Source organism: Pan paniscus, chromosome 13 (genome assembly GCF_029289425.2).
Source record: "Pan paniscus chromosome 13, NHGRI_mPanPan1-v2.0_pri, whole genome shotgun sequence".
Classification (NCBI taxonomy): domain Eukaryota; kingdom Metazoa; phylum Chordata; class Mammalia; order Primates; family Hominidae; genus Pan; species Pan paniscus.
The window spans coordinates 135320211-135345282 of record NC_073262.2 but is presented as its reverse complement, the minus strand read 5'-3'; the positions used below and the strand labels follow the sequence as shown (position 1 = coordinate 135345282).

At 40.2% G+C, this 25072-nt stretch overlaps 1 protein-coding gene and 1 pseudogene across 20 annotated transcripts in view; one reads left to right on the top strand and one right to left on the bottom strand.

Moving 5' to 3' along the window:
• Nucleotides 1–25072, bottom strand: part of GIGYF2 (GRB10 interacting GYF protein 2) — a 160576-nt gene that overhangs the window by 118125 nt on the left and 17379 nt on the right. For 7 of the 20 annotated variants that reach the window (XM_008965735.5, XM_003813135.5, XM_008965730.4 and 4 more), the window contains one exon: nt 5099–5182. In XM_008965735.5, the coding sequence (XP_008963983.1) occupies nt 5099–5139 (41 nt within the window). In that variant the 5' untranslated portion in view covers nt 5140–5182. Of the gene's footprint in view, nt 1–5098; nt 5183–5849; nt 5920–9088; nt 9202–15344; nt 15463–17356; nt 20994–25072 lie in introns of all 20 variants that reach the window. The other 13 variants (XM_055109217.2, XM_008965731.5, XM_055109222.2 and 10 more) reach the window with 4 other exon arrangements.
• LOC129397315 (elongation factor 1-beta-like) lies at nt 9212–15321 on the top strand (annotated as a pseudogene).

The window sequence follows — 25072 nt, the reverse complement described above, 5'->3', positions numbered from 1 at the left end:
TAGACTTATCTGGGTAGTCTTCTTTTTGTTTATTGTTTCTAAAGATGGGTTCTCACTATGTTGTCCCAGGTTGGTCTCAAATGCCTAGGCCCGAGCAATCCTCCAGCCTCAGACTCCTCAGTAGCTGGGACTACAGGTGCATGCCACCACACTCGACTGAATAGATTTTTGATCCTCAAAAGTGTTTTAAATCACCAAATACTCGTTCGTTTGCTTGAAACAGAGTAGCGCTTTGTCACTCAGGATGGAGTGCAGTGACATGATCTCAGCTCACTGCAACCTCCACCTCCCGTGTTCAAGTAATTCTCCTGCCTCAGCCTCCCCAGTAGCCAAGATTACAGGCACACACCACCATGCCCAGCTAATTTTTGTAATTTTTTTTTTTTTTTTTTTTTAGCAGAGATGGGGTTTCACCATGTTGGCCAGACTGGTCTCAAACTCTTGACCTCAAGTGATCCACCCGCCTCGGCCTCCCAAAGTGCTGGGATTACAGGCACGTGCCACCACGCCCGGCCTAAATATTTGTTTTTTAAATATCTTGAAGATACATTTGCAAATACAATAGAAACCAAAACGTTAGCAAAGCTACTTTGGGTGGTAGGATTAGGGTAACTTAGATCTTTCCCTTTGGTGGTCTTTTTGTTTTCTTTTCCTTTTTGGGAGACAGGGTCTTGCTCTATCACCCAGGCTGGAGTGCAGCAGCGCAGTCATGGCAGCCTTGACCTCCCAGGCTCAAGTGATCCTCTCACTTCAGCCTTCCAAGTAGCTGACACCAAACATATGCACCACCACGCCCAGCTAATTTTTTTTTAATTTTTTTTGTAGAGAAGAGGATCTCACTGTGTTGCCGAGGCTTGTTTCGAACTTCTGGGCTCAAGTGATCTTCATGCCTCTGCCTCCCAAAGTGCTGGGAGCCTAGGGCCAGCCACCATGCCTAACCCTTTTCTTTTTTTTGGGGGGGGGGGGGGGAGGAGTTTTGCTTTTGTTGCCCAGGCTTGTTGTCCAGACTGGAGCGCAATGGCACAATTTCGGCTCACTGCAACTTCCGCCTCCTGGGTTCAAACGATTCTCCTGTCTCAGCCTCTTGAGTAGCTAGAATTACAGGCACAATCCACCATGCCCGGCTAACTTTGTATTTTTAGTAGAGATGGGGTTTCATCATGTTGGCCAGGCTGGTCTCAAACTCCTGACCTCAGGTGATCTGCCCACCTCGGCCTCCCAAAGTGCTGGGATTACAGGCATGAGCCACCACGCCCAGCCCATACCTAACCCTTTTCTTTTTCCTCTTGTACTGTTTCCTCCAGATTTTCTAGAATAAGTGTGTTAATTTTGTTAATGAAACTAACAACAAAAAAACTCTGAAAGACCTAAATCTAAGGAGTTTAGCACCAAAAAAATTATCAAGACGGTGCTTAGTGTTTTGTCAAGAGCAAACACACAGGAGATGACAATTCAATTCATAAAATCCTTATAGTGGTCAAACTGTCCATATATCATCCAAAGCCTTAAAAATAAAACTTTTGATTTAATAATTCCACTTCCAAGAAATTAATCCAAATAAAATGATCAGTGATAAAAACAAAATTGTTCAAGGGTATATATACATATCATTTACAATAGCAAAACATTAAAAACAACTTTACTTTCCAACAATTCATTCATCCATTTAATAAATATTTATTCAGTACCTATGTGCCAGGCACTGGAGATACAGCAGTAAACAAACTGTACAAAAATCTATATCAAAGTACCTGCCCTCAATGGAGCTCACAGTCTAGTGGGGGTTGAAAGACAGGATATAGACAATAAAATAAATATGTAAAATATTTGGCATGTTACATTTTGATATACAACATGAAGAAAAATTAAGCAAGGAAGAGAGATAGGGAGTAAAGGGTGGAGGGTTATATAGATTGTCAGGAAAGGTCTAAGGTGGCAGCATTTGAGGAAAGGCTTAAAGAAAGACACTACTGCTTTATATCTAGACAGGATATACTTGGCATTGAATGTATCATACCCTTTTAAACTGCTCTGATGATAATGCAATATACTTTTTTATTCTAAGTAGAAAAATAATCTAAGACCTAATGATTCCACAGACCTTAAAAAGTTCAAGCCTTGGCCGGGCGCAGTGGCTCATGCTTGCACTCCCAGCACTTTGGGAGGACAAGGTAGACGGATCACCTGAGGTCAGGAGTTCGAGACCAGCCTGGCCAACATGGTGAAACCCCGTCTCTACTAAAATTATAAAAATCAGCTGGGCGTGGTGGTGGGTGCCTGTAATCTCAGCTACTCAGGAGGTTGAGGGAGAAGAATCACTTGAACCCTGGAGGCAGAGGTTGCAGTGAGCTGAGATCGTGCCACTGCACTCCAGCCTGGGCGACAGAGCAAGGCTGACTCCATCTCAAAAAAAAAAAAAAAAAAAGTTAAAGCTTACAGCCACTCATGGTCTGTTCCTACCAAAATTTTCAATTTTCTCCCATCTTCACAACTGCCCCCAGATACAAATAAATTGCTTCATTTTTAAGTATCCCTTATTGAACATTATGTTTTACATTATTCACAAAAATGATGACCTTAATAAACACCGTATCACTTAGTGCTTCTGTCTCATTTAGAGTTAATTGCACACTGGTTCGATGTTAACAATCTAAATCCTGATTCTCAAGTACCCTGGGCACAGCTCTTTACCTCAAGTTTCACAAAGAACGTCATATGTGAAGAAAAATAAGGTAGTACTCTCTACTTCTACTGCAACTTTCCAGCTCAGGATTACTTGGGTTACTTAAGGGCCTCATATATTCCCTTTGCCAGAAGGAATTTTGACAGATGATACAAATAGGGCACTATGCCTACTTACACCTGCATTCCTCAGTGCATCAGCATTTCAGATGACTAAGGGAATGCTCCTAAGCTCTAATGTCTGCAATTGTACAGATGTACAATTAGGTGAGGCTACTGTTTAAGGATGGAAATGGTGATTGCCCTCTGTTTAAGGCTACCTCAATTCAAATTTTGTACAAAACACTGAGCCAATCAAGTGAAATACCATCAAACAAAACTTCAGAGGATCAACAAAAAGGAGGATGTGTAAGATACTATTGAAAGATGCTCAATACTACACTGAGATGACCTTGAGAACTCATGGTGTAGGGCAGGGGCCAGCAAACTGTCTCTCCAAAGGGCCAGAGAATTAATGTTTAGGCTCTGTGAACCAAATGGCCTGTCAACCCTGCCACTGTAGCATGAAAGCAGTCAGAAAATATGGAAGCAAATGGACGTCTCTGTCTTTCAATGAAACTTTACTTACAAAAACTTTACAGTCCCACAGGCCATAGTTTGCCAACCCATAATATTAGGCATCAAGCTAAATGTGTATTGATTCTAAAATATCATCAGTTTTTCTTTTCTCTGTTGTTGTGTCTAAATTCCTGGTGTTCCCTTTCTGTTACCTATAAACAGCAGGATGCTGAAAAAAACAACTTCCTTAAATTAGCTGACAATTTAAACCATGTTTTTATAAAGAAACAGACATGAGGGTATGTAAATATAAAAGAGAAGCAGTTACAAATTCTAGATAAAGGCGGATGAGTTGCACAAAAAATGGCTAAGAAAGTAACTTATAGGAATTTAAATCCACCTGATAAAAGGAATTAAGGTAGAAATAAAGATGTAACTATAAGAATGTTCATTAAAAATATTTTTATAATGAAAAATCAAGAACAGCTTCTATATGTCACATCTAGAAGACTAGTTGAATAAATGATGGTACATCCATACAATGCAACCATTTAATACAACAGAAAATATTTATTGATTAAAAAAAGATGTTTCTGATTTGGTTATTTCTTTAAGCAGGCTACAAAACTGAAGGTACAGTATGATCCCATTTTTGTAAAAAACAAATGTATATATACACAAATAAGCATACATAAAACCACCTGGAAAGATACACCAAGGTATTTACAGTGTGTACCATGGATGCTGAAATTATTTCTGGCTTACTAGTTATTTCTAATTTTTTTAGAAACATATTAATTTGATAATAAGAAAATCATTTTAAAAATATAAAGGAATAACTAAAACAAGTACAGCATTACTTAGGTTAACATGTTCTAAATAAACTCTCAAAATACAGGAGTTCCATCAGTTCTTAGAACTTCAAATAGTGATTTCTCCTCAGTCTCCAAATGCTGGCTATAAAGGTTAAGAAAACTTCGAGGTTACATATATTAATAAAAAGAAATATTTCTAATAGGATAAGTTAATAAGACTCCTCAAATAGAGTTACTACAGGAAGTCTGCATCATTTATTGAACCACTCCCACCTGAACAACCAAGAGTTTAAGACACAAATCCAATTTATCTATTTTAGATACTACTTCTGATATTACCAAAGGGGTTGCCCGAGGTTTGAATAGAAAAAGTAATTATTATTATTGATGCCACTGAAGAGAGGATCTTCAATCACCAACTTTGGGGAAAAAGGAAGGAGGGGAGGGGGGGAAGCCACACTACAATGTGATGGATCTCAAAATTCCATGAGAATTCCATATTCGGGGTCCAAACACATCTGTAAGAGACTCAAAGGTCAATTAATCGTTATTATGTCCAATGCTAACTGAATCCTAGATAGGCTACTGTTAACAGCCAGTATAATACTGAACTACCTGCCTAGCCCATCTTTCAAATAATACTTCAATGAAAACTATTTCTCAAATGAATCTATGAATAGCAATGATAAAACAATGTAGCAGAAAACATACAGACATAAAAATATTATAATTATACTTACATAAAATTGTATGTGCACCTAGACAACGACTCAAATAAAAAGAAAATTATTTTCTAGGGCGGGTGGGACTCCCGCCATCATTACATATATAACCAGACAAAGAAAAAAAATTTTTAATTAAGTATAGAATACACTCATTTACCAAATATAATTTATTCCTGAACTAACACATTGTTTTCAGCGAGGCACATAAAGCAAAAGTTTCAAAAACATGCACATTTATAAACCACCTAGCACCTGTCAAATACTTTACTACTGTATTAGTCATCCAATATCAAAGAAGATGAGATTTTGAAAACTCACCATTCAGGCCCAAAGTTCAGTGTCTGCGTTTCCGCTGCCATTCTTTTCCGTATTTTTACAATAGATTTTTATATGTGAAGAAACCTGTTAACGAGAAAAATATCTCCATATGATTAGTTGAGATTAAATGTGGAATTCCAGGCCAGAAAGTACAGTTAGACAGTGTTTTATTTATGCTCCTCTCAACTAGAGTCACAAAAATGAGATTTTGAAATTCCTACTTAAAACAATAATATAGCAGGCAAAGTGAAATGAATAAATCAACCCTTATATTCTGACTCCCCACCTTTCTATGTTAATCTGGGGTAAGGAGGCACAGTTTAAGATGAAGCTAGTGAGAGAGGTAGGAACAGACCACACAGGGCATTGGAGACTAAGTTAAGGATTTTCTCCCTTTATCCCTGGAACAATGGGGAGTGAATGAAAGGTAATAGATTTACATTTTAGTTCCTATTACTTCCTAGTAATGACTCCCCTATCACCATGAGGTACATCAAAGATTATTAAAATAAGGACCCTCCTTACCTATCACACAGCTTCTGCCACAACTCTCCTCACCTTCTGCTTATTAGCACTTTACACCCTAGTGATTTTTTTTAACAGACAGTGTGTATCACTATGTTGCTCAAGCTGGTCTCGAACTCCTGGCCTGACCTCAAATGATCTTCCTGTCTCAGCCTCTCGAGCCTACTGCTTCTTTTAAAAATTATCTTGGATCAGGCCAGGAACCACCAGGCAAGGTGGCTCATACCTGTAATTCCAGCGCTTTGGGAGGCCGAGATGGGAGAATCGTTGGAGCCCAGGAGGTGGAGACGTGGTCTCTAAAAAAAAAAAAATGTTAAAGATCAACTGGGCATGGTGGTACATGCCTGTAGTCTTAGCTGCCTGGGAGGGTGAGGTGGAGGGATCACTTGAGCCCAGGAGTTTGGGGCTGCAGTGAGTTGTGGTCCTGCCACTGCACTCCAGCCTAGACGATGGAGTGAGACCCTGTCTCTACAAAATAAATAAATAAAAATAAATTTATAATTTGGGAGGCCAAGCCAGGCAGACGGCTTGGGCCCAGGAGTTCAAGACTGGATTGGGCAACATAGTGAGACTCCATCTCTTTAAAAAAAAAAAAAAAAAAGTTTTTAAATAAATAAATAAAATATAAATTTTTTAAAAGTTGCTTCAGATTGTCAAGTTAAAATAATAAACTAATGAATTTCACAAGTGACATTTCAAAAGTAATCTTAAGATATGAGAGCTTAAAAAAATGGAAAATACTATAAAAATTGTAAATATAACTGGCCCTCCATATCCATGGGTTCTGGTCCATGGATTCAACCAACCTCGGATGGAAAAAAATTTTTTAATTGCGTCTGTACCAACATGTATAGACACTTCTTTTCCTTGTCATTGTTCCCTAAACAATACAGCAGAACAACTATTTACACAGCAGTTATGTTGTATTAAGCATTATAAGTAATCTAGAGGTGTTAAAGTATACAGAAGTATGTACATAGGTTATACGCAAACACTATGCCATTTTACATTAGGGACTTCAGCATCCAAGGATTTTAACATCTGAAGGACATCCTAGAATGAATCCCCATGGATACTGAGGGACAACTGTATACTGTAAAATATCTCTAAGATACCTCACACACGGCACTGGGGACCAAGTTAAGGATTCTCTCCCTTTATCACCCTGTTGCCTCTGTTTAAATGATCTAAAAAATAATAAACTACAAATATGTCTAAAGCTTAGAAACAGCAAAGTAAAAGTGTGTTAACCTTCATAATCAGCTATTCATTTATCTGCCTTCCTTCTGAAAGGTACTTCCAGCCCTGTGTCAACCAAGCAGACTCCAAGGGAGATTATCCTGTTCTTACTTGACCCTGACTCCCTGCTCCCCCACCACACAAAAGGTGCAAACCAGACTAAAACTGAGGTAAACTTAGTCCCCTCCTCATCACTTTTTTTTTTTTTTGAGACAGAGTCTCGCTCTGTCGCCCAGGCTGGAGTACAGTGGCGTGATCACGGCTCACTGTAAGCTCTGCCTCCCAGGTTCACACCATTCTCCTGCCTCAGCCTCCCAAGTAGCTGGGACTACAGGCACGTGCCACCACACCCGGCTAATATTTTTGTATTTTTAGTAGAGACAAGGTTTCACCATGTTAGCCAGGATGGTCTTGATCTCCTGACCTCGTGATCAGCCTGCCTAGGTCTCCCGAAGTGCTGGGATTACAGGCGTGAGCCACTGCGCCCCGCCCCTCCTCATCTCTTAAAACAACTAGTGATTCAAAGAAAACATAACTGCCGGGCATGGTGGCTCATACCTGTAATCCCAGCACTTTGGGAGGCCAAGGTGGATGGATCGCTTGAGCCCGGAAGTTCGAGACCAGCCTGGGCAACATGGCAAAACCCTGTCTCCACAAAAATATATAAAAATTAGCTGGGCATGATGGTGCGAGCCTGTAGTCCCAGCTGAGGTGGGAGGATCACTTATGCTGTGGAGCTTGAGACTACAATGAGTCGTGATTGCACCACTGCACTCCAGCCTGGGCAACAGAGCAAGACCTTGTCTCAATTAAAAAAAAAAAATTTAAAAATTAAAATAAAAAAGAAAACACTATTTTTAACATTTTAATTTCTCTGAAATTAGAATGCATCTTAAAACTGATGCCAAGTTACAACTGCTACTGGCTGGGTGCGAGTTGTGTTACAGCTGTCTGAACAAGGGCCAATTTTTTAAACTGCTGTTTTAAATGTCTTCAAAATAATATGATTCTGTATCAAAACTAAATTTATTGTATAACAGAAAAGAAGCAAATACAGCCATGGAGTATTAGTGAAGTAACTATTCATCCTTCAAAGAATGATTCCAAGTGATTTACAGGACCGCAGAAAGAAAGGGGGGAAAAACACACAAGCCAATGGAGTCTGTTATGGTTTGCTACCGATACTGATGACACTGCACAACCCATATGACCACATGCAGCAGCCCTGAAGTACTAAAAGGGATTAAAAATTAAATAGCTTATATTGCTCTTAAAATTTTCACAAGCATCAAACGACTAAATTTTAAATTGATGACAGAGTAATAGAGCATTCCCTTAACTACTGCATCACCAATACTTTGAATGACTGGTGGGGAGAGGGAGGAAGAAAGCAGGAGACTTCTATGATGCCAAGTTGAAAAGTGATTTAGAAAAGTCAGACTCTAAATACCCAGAAATCTTAGGACTATCTTAACAAATTTATTTTACTTCTATTTTCATTTTCATACATGCAATAGAAGGATACACTGTTTAATAAAAATCCATTCTTATTTGCTAAATAAGTTTAACAGAGCTTTTTTAAAAAATATAAAATAATTCTAACAAGAAAAGCCTGTGCCAGATGTGCCGGAGTCTTCTTGGCAGTATTCCTTTCTTTCTCAGTAATGCACAAAATGATTACTCTTATAGTTGACACATGTTAGATTCAATTAAAATTATGGTACATTCCAAATGAATGACTTGTCAAGGTAGCAATGATCAGACCCCAGGAAAGGTGCCCACTGTTAAACTAAAACAGGCATCACTGCTTACACAACAGTCTTATGACTTTTTGTAACATAAATCAATTCAGTGTGTTTTCTAAAAGTATGTGGACCTACTTGGATGACAAAGAGATGAAGAGACTACATCAACTAGAGCTGTAGAGACCACATCAATTGTAAGGTTTTTCTTTAATACTAAACATCCTGAAGGAGCGGTTTTACCACCATTTTAAGCCCCATCTAGCCAAATGTTTTAAACTCAAACCCATAGAGGATTTTAGAGCATTGAATAATGGCTCTGCATTTATAAAGCAAGTCAGGATTTAAATCAGACTGAATTTATAAAGCAGGTAAATCTCAACTAAAATTCAAAGTATTTGCTATTTGTGAAAATACTAAATTCATTGTTAGTGATTTAATTTTTTCCCCTTTAACTTACTACAAGGCCATCACATATGCTCACATAGGTTCTGGAAGTACAAAACTCCAGGGTCACTATTAACACAAATGATACAGATGGAGCTCCTACAGGCAGCAGTCTTGAAATATAAACGAAGCCCCAGATTCAAGCAGCATCTAAGGAACAACAACAAGCAAGGAAATTCTGTTTGGGTCCACTTTATCATTGCACCTATAAATCTTTGAGTACTACAAAACTACTACAATGTACAACCATTAAGAGCTCAGAAGATTTTTTAATGTCTTGAGCTGGGAACCCAACTACCATTTACAACATGGTTTCTGTAAGAAAATTATTTCCTAATGTAAAGATTTCTTTTTTTTTTTTTTTAAGACTGAGTCTCGCTCTATTGCCCAGGCTGGAGTGCAGTGGCATGATCTTGGCTCACTGCAACCTTCGTCTCCCAGGTTCAAGTGATTGTCCTGCCTCAGCCTCCTGAGTGGCTGGGATTACATGCATGCGCCACCACACCCAGCTAATTTTTGTATTTTTAGTAGAGACGGGGTTTCACCATGTTGGCCAGGCTGGTCTCGAACTCCCAACCTTAAATGATCCACCTGCCTCGGCCTCCCAAAGTGCTGGGACTACAGGCGTGAGCCACCGCACACGGCCCCTAAAGTAAAGATTTCTGAAGAGCTCTTAAAAACCTAAGAATATTTTTTTCCTCTTTCAGCACAGGGTGCCCACAACTTGAGCTCTTTCTGCTGCTCCTCAGCTCTCAGGTACAGCTGATGCCATGGATTTCAGAGACCTGAAAAGCCCTGCCGGCCTCCAGGTGCTCAACAATTACCTGGCGGACAAGAGCTACATCGAGGGGTATGTGCCATCACAAGCAGATGTGGCAGTATTTGAAGCAGCGTCCGGCCCACCGCCTGCTGACTTGTGTTATGCCCTTCGTTGGTATAATCACATCAAGTCTTACGAAAAAGAAAAGGCCAGCCTTCCAGGAGTGAAGAAAGCTTTGGTCAAGTATGGTCCTGTGGATATGGAAGACACTATAGGAAGAGGAGCTAAAGATAGTAAAGATGATGATGACATTGATCTCTTTGGAGCTGATGGGAGGAGAAAAGTGAAGAAACGAAGAGGCTAAGGGAAGAACACCTTCCACAATATGAATCGAAGAAAGCCAAAAAACCTGCACTTGTTGCCAAGTCTTCCATCTTACTAGATGTGAAACCTTGGGATAAGACAGATATGGCAAAATTAGAGGAGTGCATCAGAGGCATTCAAGCAGATGGCTTAGTCTGGGGCTCATCTAAACTAGTTCAAGTGGGATACAGAATTAAGAAACTTCAAATACGTTGTGAAGTTGAAGATGATAAAGTTGGAACAGATATGCTGGAGAAGCAGATCACTGCTTTTGAGGACTATGTGCAGTCCATGGATGTGGCTGCTTTCAACAAAATCTAAAATCCATCCTGGGTCACGGCATTTAAATAAAAGCTTGAGAGGTTAATTAAAAAAAAAACCTAAAAATAATAAACCAAGTTATTTAATTATCAAATAAAGAGACCTGCATTACTCAGAACAGTGTTCTGCTCATTCTTCTTTATGATTCAAAGCAGCTTAGGGCAACATTTAAACCCCAACTATCCAAATGTTTTCAGCTCAAACGCCTAGAAGACTTGTAACCTTTAGAAAACAGCTCTGGAGGCCGGATGCAGTGCCTCACACCTGTAATCTCAGCACTTTGGGAAGCTGAGGCATGCAGATCACTTGAGCTCAGAAGTTCAAGAACAGTCTGGACAACATGACAAAAACCTCATCTCTACACAAAATACAAAAGTTAGTCGCGCGTGGTGGTATGCTCCTGCAGTCCAAGCTACTTGGGAGGCTGAGGTGGGAGGACTGCTTGAGCCCAGGAGGTCGAGACTGCAGTGAGCCTTGTTCACACCACTGCCCTCCAGCCTGGGCAACAGAGCCAGACCCAGTAAGGAAAATGAAAAGAAAAAGAGAAGGGAAAGGGAAAAGGAAAGAGAAAAGGAAAAGGAAAAGGAAAGGGCTTTGAGTTTATAAAGCAATTCAGGATTTGAACCAGACTCTGGACACTCTGCTCCATCATGCTACCCTGCCTCTGTAGACTGTTTTTTGTTGAAACTATGACCTCCCTTTTCCTCCATTACCAGCACTATCCTGATATTTCTTTGCCCATCTTTATTTCCCTCTAAATTACGGAATGGCAAAGAGGGCATGCAGAGAGTAGGGGTGTCATTTTAACAACAGCAATTAAAATATCTGCCCACAAATTTGTAACCGGCCACTAGCTGGGAGAGATGATCCCACCCCTGCAATTAATTACAAATTTGATTTTTTTCTCCCATGACCAATGTGGCATGGGATCACTGACTGATCATATCATCAAGGCACTACTGTTTTCAGTTTACTGGTCAGCCAGTCTCAAAAGCCTAGATCATCTGAAACTCTCTCTACTCCATCCCTTATATCCAGTCATTTTGTCTCAAATTTAGCCTACTTCTTCAAGATTCCTCTTTCATTATAGTCCAAATTCTATTAATGCATGTCTGGATTATTCTAACAAAAGTTCTTATTTGCTTCCCTGACTGGGCCTCAAGATCAATTTTCCTAAGGCACCTTTCTGATCATGGCCTACACTCCTCTAAAAAAGTCCAATCGAACCTACTATGTATCGTCAATCTGACAACCCATGCCTCCCTCCCCCAACTCAATCTCCTATTGTTTCACCTCCCAACTCAAAGCCAAATGAGAACTTTCTACCGTCCACTGCATTTTCCTTCCTCTTTAGTTGTGCTATGACATACCCTTCCCCCAGAAGCCTGACCTCCCTCCCTTAGAATGGCTCATACAAAACCAAGGATCTATTCAAACACCTACTCCATAAAATAGTTCCCAAAGTAGTAAAAGCACTGCTCCCTCTGGAAGGGAAAATCTAAAACACAGGATACAGAAATGGAATGGAATCTATAGGACTCAATGTTGCGGGTATTTTTCAAATGTGTATTATAAAGCCTAAAAGGAAGCAGAAAACAGAAAAACGAATTTGGGGAGACAGATAACGAGGATGGTTTTGAACAAAGTAAGTGCAAGGTGCTTGACTGAGGAAGTATCCAAAAGACCTAGAGTTGAAGAGTAGTCAGAATAGAAAGACAGATTTAATGCAAGTGAATCCATAGAGTTACAATCAAAAATTGAATAAGGCTACCCCAAAGCAGAAATCTTAAGAAAGAACAGGATCAAAGCCTCAGCAATCACTGTACAGGCTGATACAGGAAGAGAAAGACCACAGAGGTAGAGATCTCTAGCCCAAACCCTTCACTAAACTCAAATTCACTGACTCTAGTTTTCTCCCCCTGAGGTACTATTCTCACCACATTCTCTGTAACTAAAATAGACCCATATTAACCTCCAAGTTCATAATTACTCTTGCCTCCCCGCTATTCCCATTTCCTGAGGTAAACATGTTAACAGCCTAGTGTGTATCCCTCCATACTTCACATTCAGACAAACATGTTCACATATATGTGGTGGGGAAAGGGGATTAGCTATTTGCTATTATAAAGCAAGAATCATACTATATACCTTATTCTGAGACAGGCAATTCTCTCAATATATTTGCATGGACAAACTTCTAATAAACAGATATAGAGTTAAGTTGCAGTTTCTAAAAGCTGTATGATGGGCCGGGCACAGTGGCTCATGTTGTAATCCCAGAACTTTGGGAGGCCAAGGAAGGTGAATCGAGTTGAGGCCAGGAGTTCAAGACCAGCCTGGCCAATATAGTGAAACCCTGTCTCTACTAAAAATGCAAAAAATTAGCTGGGTGTGGTGGTGCACGCCTATAATCCCAGTTACTCAGGAAGCTGAGGCATGAGAATCATTTGATCCCTGGAGGCAGAGGCTACAGTGAGCTGACATCGTGCCACTGCACTCCAGCCTGGGCAACACAGCAAGACTCTGCGCCCCCAAAAAAAAAAAAAAAAAAAGCAAGCTGTGTAACATTCCACAGAAATGGATGACTTTTACTTTTTTGCCTTTATGAACAATGCTGCAATAAACAACCTTTTATTCATATATTTATGCTTTTATCTCTACTAGACAGACTTCTAAAATCACAGTTGCTTAGTGCATAATGATTTCTTTATAGAAAATTGAAGTTCACCTAAGTGATAGTCCTCTAGAAAGAAGAACTAGAGGTATGGAGCGGGCAAGATCTATCTTCCATTGAGTTATCTTTTTGTACTTTCGAAATCTTGTCACATATATTTTAAAATAAATTTTAACCTAGTAGAAATCTCAAATCCTCAAAAGCTATAGGACCTATTTAAAAACTAAAAAAACAAAAAAAAACAAAAAAGTCTTTTATTTATTTATTTTTTAACTTTTATGTTTTTGAGACAGGGTCTCACTGTTACCCAGGCTGGACTTGAACTCCTCGGCTCAAGCAATCCTCCCACCTCAGCCTCCCCAGTGGCTGAAACTATAGGCATGCACCACTGTGGCTTATTTACTTTGCTCTTTTTAAAATTTTTAACAAAGGGTATTTGGGGGTGGGGAGAAGGGTGTGCTCCCATATGATTTTTTTTTTTTTTTTTTTTTTTTTTTTGAGACAGAGCCTTGCTGTGTTACTGGGGCTGGAGTGCAGTGGTGCGATAGCGGCTCACTGCAACCTCTGCCTCCCAGGTTCAAGTGAGTCTTCTGCCTCAGTCTCCCCAGTAGCTGGGATTACAGGCGCCGAACACCACACCCAGATAATTTTTGTATTTTTAGTAGAGGCAGGGTTTTGCCATATTGGCCAGGCCGGTCTCAAACTCCTGACTTCAAGTGATCCACCCGCCTTGGCTTCCCAAAGTGGTGGATTACAGGTGGATTACAGGTGTGGGCCACGGCGCCCAGCCTCATCTTGCTTACCTTTTAAACTCCAAACTGCAAAAAGTTAAAAAGCCATTACTACTACTGGCCACCTGAAGGGCTGGCCAAAGGATCCATGTCCTGAGCTCTCCCAGTCTCCAAACTTTTACAAGTAGCCCCACCTCTTCTACAGAATAACACACTTCATATACAGAAATATATAAATAAGGGTAGATTTTCTAAACAAAATCCCATGAAATATTTTCTTTGATCCAACATAAAAATCTAATGGATACTGCTAATATTATCTGGTAACCCCTAACCAGATTACTTGGATGCATTATGAACAAGGAATACGATAACTCCTGCCCTCAAGGCGCCAGTCTAATAAAAAAACAATGAGTACCATGTGATAAGGACTACAATGAACTATGCAAAGTAAGCTCTGGGAATACTGGGAAGATTATCCTAAAATGAGAAGCATAACACTGAAGATCTGTTGAATTATAGTATTTGCTAGCATTTATTGAGAGCTAACTATGTGCTTACTAAGAGTTCAAAGTGCTTCGTATGTATTCGCTTAATTTGACATAGATTCTTTGGCCCAATTTTGTAGATGAGGAAATGAGGCACAGAGAAAAGTTAAGCAGCTCACACAAGGTCAAACCTGTATTATAAGGGCTCCAAAAACCAGATACTAAGAATGAGGCAGTCTTTAAGGATAAAGGGGGACAGGGGGAGGTGCAGGAAAGGGTAAAGAAGAAAGACCTAGGTTCTTTTGGAAGATAATCAATTTGTTCAACAGGCTAAAAAACTAATGTGAAGATTGGTAAAGCAGTGGCTACATCACAAAAGTCTTTGCATTTCATATTCCAAGGGAAATTAAAGGTTATGAAAAGACTTGGGCAGGAAAGTTTCCAGGACAAAATCTGTACTTTAGAAAGATGACTGAGGATAGTTACCTGGAGGAGAATGAATTCAATCTAGTAGGGAAGAGTAAGATGATGAGTAACTAAACTTCACCGACATGAAAGGTTACCAACAACATATTAAGTGTTCAAGACAAGTTACAGAATACAGAGAATATGATTATATTTAAAATATTTTAAAATACACTGGATATATATAGATATGCCCCAAAATGTTAATACTTCTAAGTGGTAGGATTATGGATAATTCTCTTTTCCTATTAAGTTTCTAATTTGTGCATACAACAAAGATGGTAGTGGTACATTTTTTTTAAGGGAAGTATTTGAAAGTTTCAAATATTAGGCCAGGTGCCGTGGCTCACGCCTGTAATCCCAAAGCTTTAGGAGACTGAGGCAGGAGGATTACTCGAGGTCAGAAGTTTGAGATCAGCCTACGCAACATAGTGAGAGCTCATCTCTACAAAAAAATAAAATTTTAATTAGCCAGGTATGGTGGTACTTGCCTTAGTCCCAGCTACTTGGGAGGCTGAGGTGGGAGGATGGTTTGAGCCTAGATCAGGGCTCCAGTGAGTTATGATAGCACCACTGCACTCTAGCCTGGGTGACAGAGCGAGACAGTCTCTAAAAGGAAAAAAAAAATGTTTCAGATATTTAAGCCAAAAAAGAGAAAGACTGAAAATTCTTCATTGGCTTCAAAAACTAACTTATTGATGATCTGAAGAATGCAGTTAGGAGTGCCATGGGGACAAAGCCAGATTTCAATGGAGTGAGGCATGACTGGGAGGTGAGAAGGGAAGACCACAAATGCAGTCAACTCTTTCAGGAATCTTACATGTGAGGCCGGCACAGTGGTTCACGCCTGTAATCCCAGCACGTTAGGAGGCCAAGATGGGTGGATCACTTGAGGTCAGGTGTTCGAGACCAGCCTGGCCAACATGGTGAAACCCCGTCTCTACTAAAAATACAAAAAAAAAAAAAAATTAGCCAGGTGTGGCAGCGGGCGCCTGTTAATCTCAGCTACTCAGAAGGCTGAGGCAGGAGAATCACTTGAACCCGGAAGGCAGAGGTTGCTGTGAGCTGAGATCACACCACTGCACTCCAGCCTGGGTGACAGAGCAAGACTCCATCTCAAAAATAAGAATCTTAGCTATGGAAGGCTGGGCACAGTGGCTCATACCCGTAATCCCAGCACTTTCGGAGGCCGAGGCAGGCGTATCACCTGAGGTCGGGAATTCGAGACCAGCCTAACATGGAGAAACCCCGTCTCTACTGAAAATACAAAAAATTAGCCAGGCGTGGTGGCAAAAGCCTGCAAAAGCCTCCAGCTACTCAGGAGGCTGAGGCAGGAGAATCACTTGAACCCGGGAGGCGGAGGTTGCGGTGAGCCGAGATCATGCTACTGCACTCCAGCCTGGGCAACAAGAGCGAAACTCCATCTCAAAAAAAAAAAAAAAAAAGGCCGGGCACAGTGGCTCACACCTGTAATCCCAGCACTTTGGAGGCCGAAGCAGGTGGATCACGAGGTCAGGCGTTCAAGACCAGCCTGGCCAATATGTTGAAACCCCCGTCTCTACTAAAAACACAAAAATTAGCTGGGCATGGTGGCGTGCACCTGTACTCCCAGCTACTCGGGAGGCTGAGGCAGAAGAATCGCTTGAACCCAGGGGGCGGGGTTGCAGTGAGCCGAGATCGTGCCACTGCACTCCAGCCTGGGTGACAGAGCGAGACTCTGTCACAAAAAAAAAAGAAAAGAATCTTAGCTGTGGAAGAGAGAAGAGAAGGAATGGAAAGAAAATTTCCATTTTTTTGTTTTAGATATATCCCCAATGGAAAGTTACTAGCAGAGTCAAAAGGTGAATTTTAACAATTCAATAAAAATATTATGTAAATGAAATCTCTGAGAAGGCAGGAAGTATTAGGGTTTCACAGAACAAACAGAAACAAAAACTACTCCTATCTACTTGTAACCAGAGGAAAGTAGATCCAAATGACTTAGAATGCTTCCAAGGTTACGTAGAGTTTTATTGAAGGGGGTAGGGGAATTTAAAAGGAAACTGAGGCCAAGCTAATGTCCATGCCAGGAATCCCAGCACTGACACTGAGGTAGGCAGATTGCTTGAGCCCAGGAGTTTGAGACCAGGCTGGGAAACACAGCAAGATCCTGTCTCTACAAAACTTACATAAAAAATAATTTTAAAATAAACAAACCAACAAAAAAACAAAAATAAAGGAAACTGAGGGGAATTCATCAAACTGATGGCTTCAATCTTCTCAGAAAAGTAGGCAAATGACAGAGAAGATGATAAGGTAGCGTTTGAGGAAACTAAAGAAATTGATAGCTGCTGTGTTCTATGCTAGAGTTTGCTTGTTTTTTTTAAATAAACTTGAGAAATTATAGTTTAAAAAGCTACAAAGATAATACAGAAGGTACCGTCAGTTTCCCCTAATGTTAACAACTTACATTACACAATACTTTGTCAAAACTAAGAAACCAACATTGGTACATCACTATTACCTATACTTCAGAGTTTATTCAGATTTCATCAGTTTTTCCAACAACATCCTTGTTCTGTGCCAGTCTCCAATTCAGGACACCTTGTTGCACTTAGCTACAGTATCTCTAAAGACCCAATAAAGATAGAGAAGTGATATGGTTAGGGTTTGTGTCCCCACTCAAATCTCATCTTTAATTGTAATCCCTGTAAACCCCACGTGTCAAGGGAGAGACCAGGGGGAGGTAACTGAATTATGGGGGCGGTTTCCCCCATGCTGTTCTCATCAGATCTGATGGTTTTATAAGGGGCTCTTCCCGCTTCGGTTAGCACTTCTCTCTCCTGCTGCCTTGTGTAGAAGGTGCCTTGCTTCCCCTTCTCCTTCTGCCATGACTGTAACTTTCCTGCGGCCTCCCCAGCCATGAAAAACTGTGAGTCAATTAAACCTCTTTCTTTCATAAATTACCCAGTCTCGGGCAGTTCATTACAGCAATATGAAAATGGGCTAATACAAGAGGGAAGCTAATCTGCAAGGTGGTTGTGGGCTTCTTTCTCCAACTTAGCAGCCTGAGTATGGGGCAGAGAGCCCACAGGAAACCAGGGTTAGGGTTTTGTCAGCACGGTAAAGGGAAGAATAAGAAGGCAAAGTAGAGGGTACTGGCAGAAGTGTGATTTAGACACTATGGGGAAGGGTGTAAAAACAGAAGAGAGTTGACAAATTTAAGATGTTGGTAATGCCAAAAAGCAAGTATAGTAGAAATAAAAATGAAAGCACTAGTAGAACTAGAGATGAAAGTAAAAGACAAGAAACCAGGAACATGGGAGGACCAGATGGATCAGCTACATAGACTCTAAAGTAACCTCAGGATAATGGCAGAGACAAAAATAGAAAAAACAATGAATCAAAGGGTAAGACCACAGGGTCCTTTTCTGATAATAAGGAAGAAGAGAGATGCATTGTCAGACAGCATGAACTTCAGAGGAAAGAGAGTTTTGCACAAAGATAGAGAAAAAATGGCTAACCTGACCGTGTATGATCTATCACCTAAACTAGAAAATGTGTGAAAGGATATTAAAGAACTGCATAAAGGAACAACAGCAAGCTAGGCAGAAGAGCCACCCTAATAAAGGAATAGAATGAGCCTGTGAATGGAGAAGGATGAAGACCCTGATTCTGCATCCTGACATACCATAGTGCAAGAAAATCTACTGTTAATCTCAGAGGGCTAAAGGGAAGGTAAGATTACCAGGGCAGATGGGCTTAAGTTACCACAAGAAAGCCAAAAAACATCTTATGAACACGAGGGAGAGGTTTAACACAAAAATAACATTTCAGAGAATTCAAGAGGAAAGCCTTAGGAATTAAACAAGAGATTTGGTCAAGGGAAGAAGAAACTCTGAGTGGTATGAAGATCAGATGGACTTTCATTCTGGACAATGACAGATGACAGGAATGCATGGCAAAGTGGAATTGGCAGGTCTCAGGAATTCTGAGAGAACTTGTCCTCACATCTCTGAAAGACAGGGGCACTCAAACCTTTGAGGAAGGAGTCAGAAAAAGACAGTGCCTCTGAAGGAATGTGGGCAAAATATTGTTAGTTCTGAGACCACCCTATTAGCATATCTTTCTCATGCTGAAAGCAACTCTGACAGAGAAGATGATCGGGTTCTTCCCTCCCTCCTCTGGCCTTTTCTCTCTTTGGCTATTCCAACTCTAGGGATAAGGACTTCAAACAAGTAGGTCTATCACATATTTTAAAGACTTGACTTAAAAACAGCTGAGAGAGGCAGGGCACGGTGGCTCATGCCTGTAATCCCAGCACTTTGGGAGGCTGAGGTGGGCAGATCGATTGAGGCCAGGAGTTCGAAACCTGCCTGGCCAACATGGCAAAACCCCGTCTCTACTAAAAATACAAAAATTAGCTAGGCATGGTGGTTCATGCCTGTAATCCCAGCTATTCAGGAGGCTGAGGCAGGAGAACTGCTTGAACCTGAGAGACAGAGGTTGCAGTAAGCTGAGATCACGCCATTGCACTCCAGCCTGGACAACAGAGTGAGCCTCCGTCTCAAAAAAACAAACAAACAAACAAAAATATATATATATATATTACACTGTTGGTAGGAGTGTAAACTAGTTTAACCATTGTGGAAGACAGTGTGGCAGTTCCTCAGGGATCTAGAACTAGAAATACCATTTGACCCAGCGATCCCATTACTGGGTATATACCCAGAGGATTATAAATCATGCTACTATAAAGACACATGCACACATATGTTTATTGTAGCACTATTCACAATAGCAAAGACTTGAAACCAACTCAAATGTCCATCATAGACTGGATTAAGAAAATGTGGCATATATACACCATGGAATACTATGCAGCCATAAAAAAGGATGAGTTCATGTCCTTTGCAGGGATACAGATGAAGCTGGAAACCACCATTCTGAGCAAACTATCACAAGGACAGAAAACCAAACACCACACGTTCTCACTTACAGGTGGGAATTGAACAATGAGAACACTTGGACACAGGGTGGGGAACATCACACACTGGGGCCTGTCATAGGATGGGGGACTTGGGGAGGGATAGCATTAGGAGAAATACGTAATGTAAATGACAAGTTAATGGGTGCAGAAAACCAACATGGCACATGTACAACTATGTAACAAAACTGCACGTTGTGCACATGTACAACTATGTAACAAAACTGCACGTCGTGCACATGTACCCTAGAACTTAATCTATAACAAAAAAAAAAACAGCTGAGAGAATATTTCTACATAACTGCTTTTTCAGACTTTGTCCATTACTCAAAATTACACATAAGTGACTTCAAGTAATATATTCCTTATGCAATAATACCAATAAGCTGTCTTTTCTTCAATAAATTGTATCCTTGTACTTGACAGTGAATATTATATAAGCTAGACTTTTTGTCAACTTCTAAATAACTGAGCTAAATTTAGACCTCACTGTAAGTTATTTTATCTGATTATTAGTATAATTATTTTTCTTTTTCTCCCTATATTTGTCTATAATTTCCATGACTTCCTCTTTATTTTAACTATTCATCTCCTCTTTGGGACCTCATCTATCACTTTGTGGGCCTCTGAGTACATTTTCACAGGAGAAGAAAGAAAAGAAATCAACCTAGGTCCTTCTTATTGTTGAGTTTACAATAAAGAAAAGACAGACTCTGACCTCTCCCTCTTAGCCTGCCATTTTCTTACAGCCTGGAACAGCCTAGAGGAACCAAGCAACTTCTGAGCTCAGGAAATCACTTTCAACAAAAAAGGTGGCAAATCTACGTAGTAAGTCCCATGTGGGTAAAATCAGCAAGGAGAAGCCAAAGTAGGTGCTGAGTCAGATTCCAGCACAGTGTCTGATACTTAACTTTCACAGTGTTCCCGAATACTGCTTTCCAGAAGTCTTGAAGACAGATTAGCTACCACCACTATTCCACTAAGAACTCAAAACATACACATCTTTGAAAACCCCCTGGATCTTTGTTATAAAAATTATGTGGCCGGCACGGTGGCTCTCACCTGTAATCCCATCTACTCGGGAGGCTGAGGCAGAATTGCTTGAAGGCAGAGTTTGCAGTGAGCCGAGATCACGCCACTGTGCTCCAGCCTGGGCAACAAGGCAAGACTCCGTCTCAAAAAAAAAAAAAAAAAAAAAGTGCTACTACAAATCTCTATTTCCTAGCTATGCAAAACTTACCCAGAAAAAATATGGCAAAATTTGGGATGGAGTCCAGCCAGTACTATGTATAGTCTGCCACAAAACTAACACAGAATGAATACCAAGGAACCTGAATCTGCCCCCATTCCCATTGCCTACCTACGTTTTTCCAAAAGCAGAAAAAAGACCAACTCCTCTAGCACTCTCCACATATACTAAACGAATCAGTAGTTTTGTCCCCACCACAGCAGCCAGCGATTTTTAGTTTAGCCAGATCTGGATTAAGATAACACAAGATTAATAACTTTATTAGTGCAAATTAGTTCAACTACTTCAAAAAGAATTGGCAATATCCATTAAATCTAAACTGTATGCCTACCCTGTGATCCCATAACAAACTGCTACACATACATCCAAGGAAACTGAAGTTATATTTCTACCAAAAGACAAGAGATTCATAGTAGCTTTATTTATAATTGTCAAAAACTGACATTTGGGTATTATGTCCATCAATGTAAATGTACATCAACAGGCAAATCAATCTGCAGTATACTCATATAATGAAATATTACTCAGCAGTTTAAAAAAAAGAACCAGTCAGGCGCGGTGGCTCACGCCTGTAATCCCAGCACTGTGGGAGGCTAAGGTGAGTGGATCGTGTGAGGTCAGGAGTTCGAGACCAGCCTGGCCAACAACGGTGAAACCCTGTCTCTACTTAAATTACAAAAATTAGCTGGGCATGGTGGTGGGCGCCTGTAATCCTAGCTACTTGGGAGGCTGAGACAGGAGAACAGCTTGAACCTGGGAGGTGGAGGTTGCAGTGAGGCTGCAGTGAGCCAAGATCTTGCCACTGCACTGCAGCTTGGCAACAGAGTGAGAATTCGTCTCAAAAAACAAACAACAACAACAAAAAAAATTACTGATATTCACAATGATACTGTGAAATCACCCAGATATCATGTTTAGAAAAACAAGCTGGCTAGAAAAAAATATATACTGTATGATTCCTTTTATGTGATGTTCAAGAAGAGTACTATGGTTTGGGTATATGACCCCTGCAAATCTCATGTTGAAATCTGATCACAGATGCTGGAGGTGAGGTCTAATGGGAGGTGTCTGGATTATGGGCAGATCCCTCATGAATGCCTTGGTGCCACTCTCACAGTAATGAGTGAGTCCTTACTTGATTTGTTCCCAAGAGAGCTAGTTGTTAAAAACAGCCTGACACCTCCCTCCTCTCTCTCTCTCTTGCTCCCCTCACCATGAGATCTACACACACTGGCTCCCCTTTGCTTTCCACTATGAGTGTAAGCAGCCTGAAGCCCTCACCAGAAGCAGATGTTTCTTGTACCGCCTACAGAACCATGAGCCAAATAAACCTCTTTTCTTTATAAATCACCCAGTCTCAGGTATTCCTTTATAGCAACACAAACAGACTAAGACAAATAGATAATAAATGATGATAGATGTCAGGAAAGTACTCATCATGGGAAGAGGAGACTACTAAACAGGAAGGAGAGGGAATTGGAGTGCTGGAAAAGTTCACTATCATGATCTAAGTGGTGACTACAAAAGTACATATACATGTATATGTACATGTAAAAATGTATTGAACTATAAACTTCACATTTGTGCATGTATTTACCATATTTTACCTATCAATTATTATTGTTGTTTCTTAGAGACAGTGTCTCAACACTGTTGCCCAGGCTAGAGTGCAGGGCTGTGCCCATAGCCCACTGTAACCTCAAACTCCTGGGTTCAAACGATCCTCTTGCTTCAGCCTCCCAAAGCACTGGGATTACAGGTATGAGCTACTATGCCCAGCTCCAGTTGTGTTAAATAAATCATAAATGGTTTAGCAATTACAAATACTTCAAGGCCAAGTATGGTGGCTCACGCCTGTAATCCCAGGACTTTGGGAAGCCGAGGCAGCTGGATTGCTTGAGCCCAGGAGTTTGAGACCAGCCTGGGCAACATGGCAAAACCCCATCACTACAAAAAAAAAAAAAACAACAAAAATTAGCTACGTGTGGTGGTGCTAGCCTGTGGTCCCAGCTACTGGGGAGGCTGAAGTTGGAGGATCACCTGAGCCCAGGAGGTTGAGGCTGCAGTGAGCTGTGACCATGACACTGCACTCCAGCCTGGGCTACAAAGTGAGACCCTGTATCAAAGAAAAACTTCAGTGAGCGTGAAACAAAGCTATTTAAACTATTTTAAATGAATGTCTTCCGATAACATATTAAATTCATTCCCTGCTTAAATTTTTGCGATTAGAAAAGAAAAAACAAAACAAAACAAAAAAAACACTGGCCAGGCGCAGTGGCTCATGCCTGTAATCCCAGCACTTTGGGAGGCCAAGGCGGCAGATCACATGAGGCCAGGAGTTCAAGACCAGCTGAGCCAACATGGTGAAACCCCATCTCTACTACTAAAAATGCAAAAAGAAATTAGCCAGGTGTGGTGGCACATGCCTGCAATCCCAGCTAGTAGGGATGACTGAGGCATGAGGATTGCTTGAACACGGGAGGTGGAAGTTGCAGTGAGCTGAGATCGTGCCACTGCACTCCAGCCAGAGTGACAGAGTGAGACTCTGTCTCAAAAAAAAAAACAAAACAAATAACACCATTATCTTGATAAAATAATCTTCAAATCTGTCAGCTCCTAAGACCATAAAGAGGCCTACATTTAAATGAAGCAAGACTCATTTACTAGGCTAAAAGAATGTAGATCTTCAAATGCTTTTTTTCAAATGTCAGAAAACAGCTAAGTAAGAAGATGAAAAGGAAAAGTCCAAACATGAGGGGGACCCACATTACTTATAATAGTAAAAGACTGGAAGCAATCTTGTAAAAGTGGCACATTCACTCAACAAAAGACAGCTATAGTAACATCTGCACACAGTATAGTTATACATATGTCCAAAAAAAGGCAAAAAGAACACAAGACAAAGGAATATTAGTGAGGTGAAATTAATGATTTGTCCTCTACTCTCATAACTTGCAATATTCTTTAATTACTTTATAACAAAATGTATTTTAATTATCCCAAAAAGCATAGGCCTGGCCTGTTGAAATACTTTTACAGTCCCAACATAAATGTCATAAAAGTTATCACTCATTTCAACTTTAACTTGGTTTAAGATGAATTTTAAGGTTTAAAAAAAAAAAAAAAAAGGAAATTCTTCTCCCATCTATTATAGCAGAAAACACCTTTTCCTTCGGCATCCATCTCATCTGGCAATACTAAATCTCTTCACTAATAAATACACCAACATTTTTGAGTAACTTTTAAAATATGATCTGTTAACACATTTACTGATGACAAAACTTCATGAAGCAAACTTAGGCTTCAATATTCACTTTATTACTAAACATTTTACCTAAGGAATTAACAAAGAACTTTTTTTTTTTTTTCCCAGAAAGCCAACAAAAGTCCAAGGAATTGTCTACATCTACCTGGCCCGTCCACTATACATGAAACCTTGCAAAACATTATTTCTATGTGAATTATTCTTTCTATGGCATGTCTTCAAAAAAATTACAGATACTGCTTATCTGTAATTACAATTACTGCTGGCTTTTCTCCTTCCTAACAGGAATTTAAATTTCTAATTTACAGTATTGTGATAAACACTGCAACCCAATACAATTCTGAATCATTACCTATGCCATGAAATTAAGGTTAGCTTTACTTCTAATAGCCCAAAACTGAGGACAATCCAAATGTTCAGAAATAATGTTATGAACAAATACTGTAAAGTCATACCTTGGAAAATTCTTGGCATTAAAAAACAAACTATTTGCATGCAGCAATACGGATGAATCACAGATAATTATGTTAAGCAAAAGATGCCAGATCCTGCAGCCATAAAAAAGAAAAAGATCATGTCCTTTGCAGGAACATGGATGGAACTGAAGACCATTATCCTCAGCAAACCAATGCAGGAACAGAAAACCAAATATCGCATGTTCTCACTTAAAAGTGGCAGCTAAATAAGAACACATGGACACACAGGGAAACCACACACACTGAGGCCTCTCAGAGGGTGG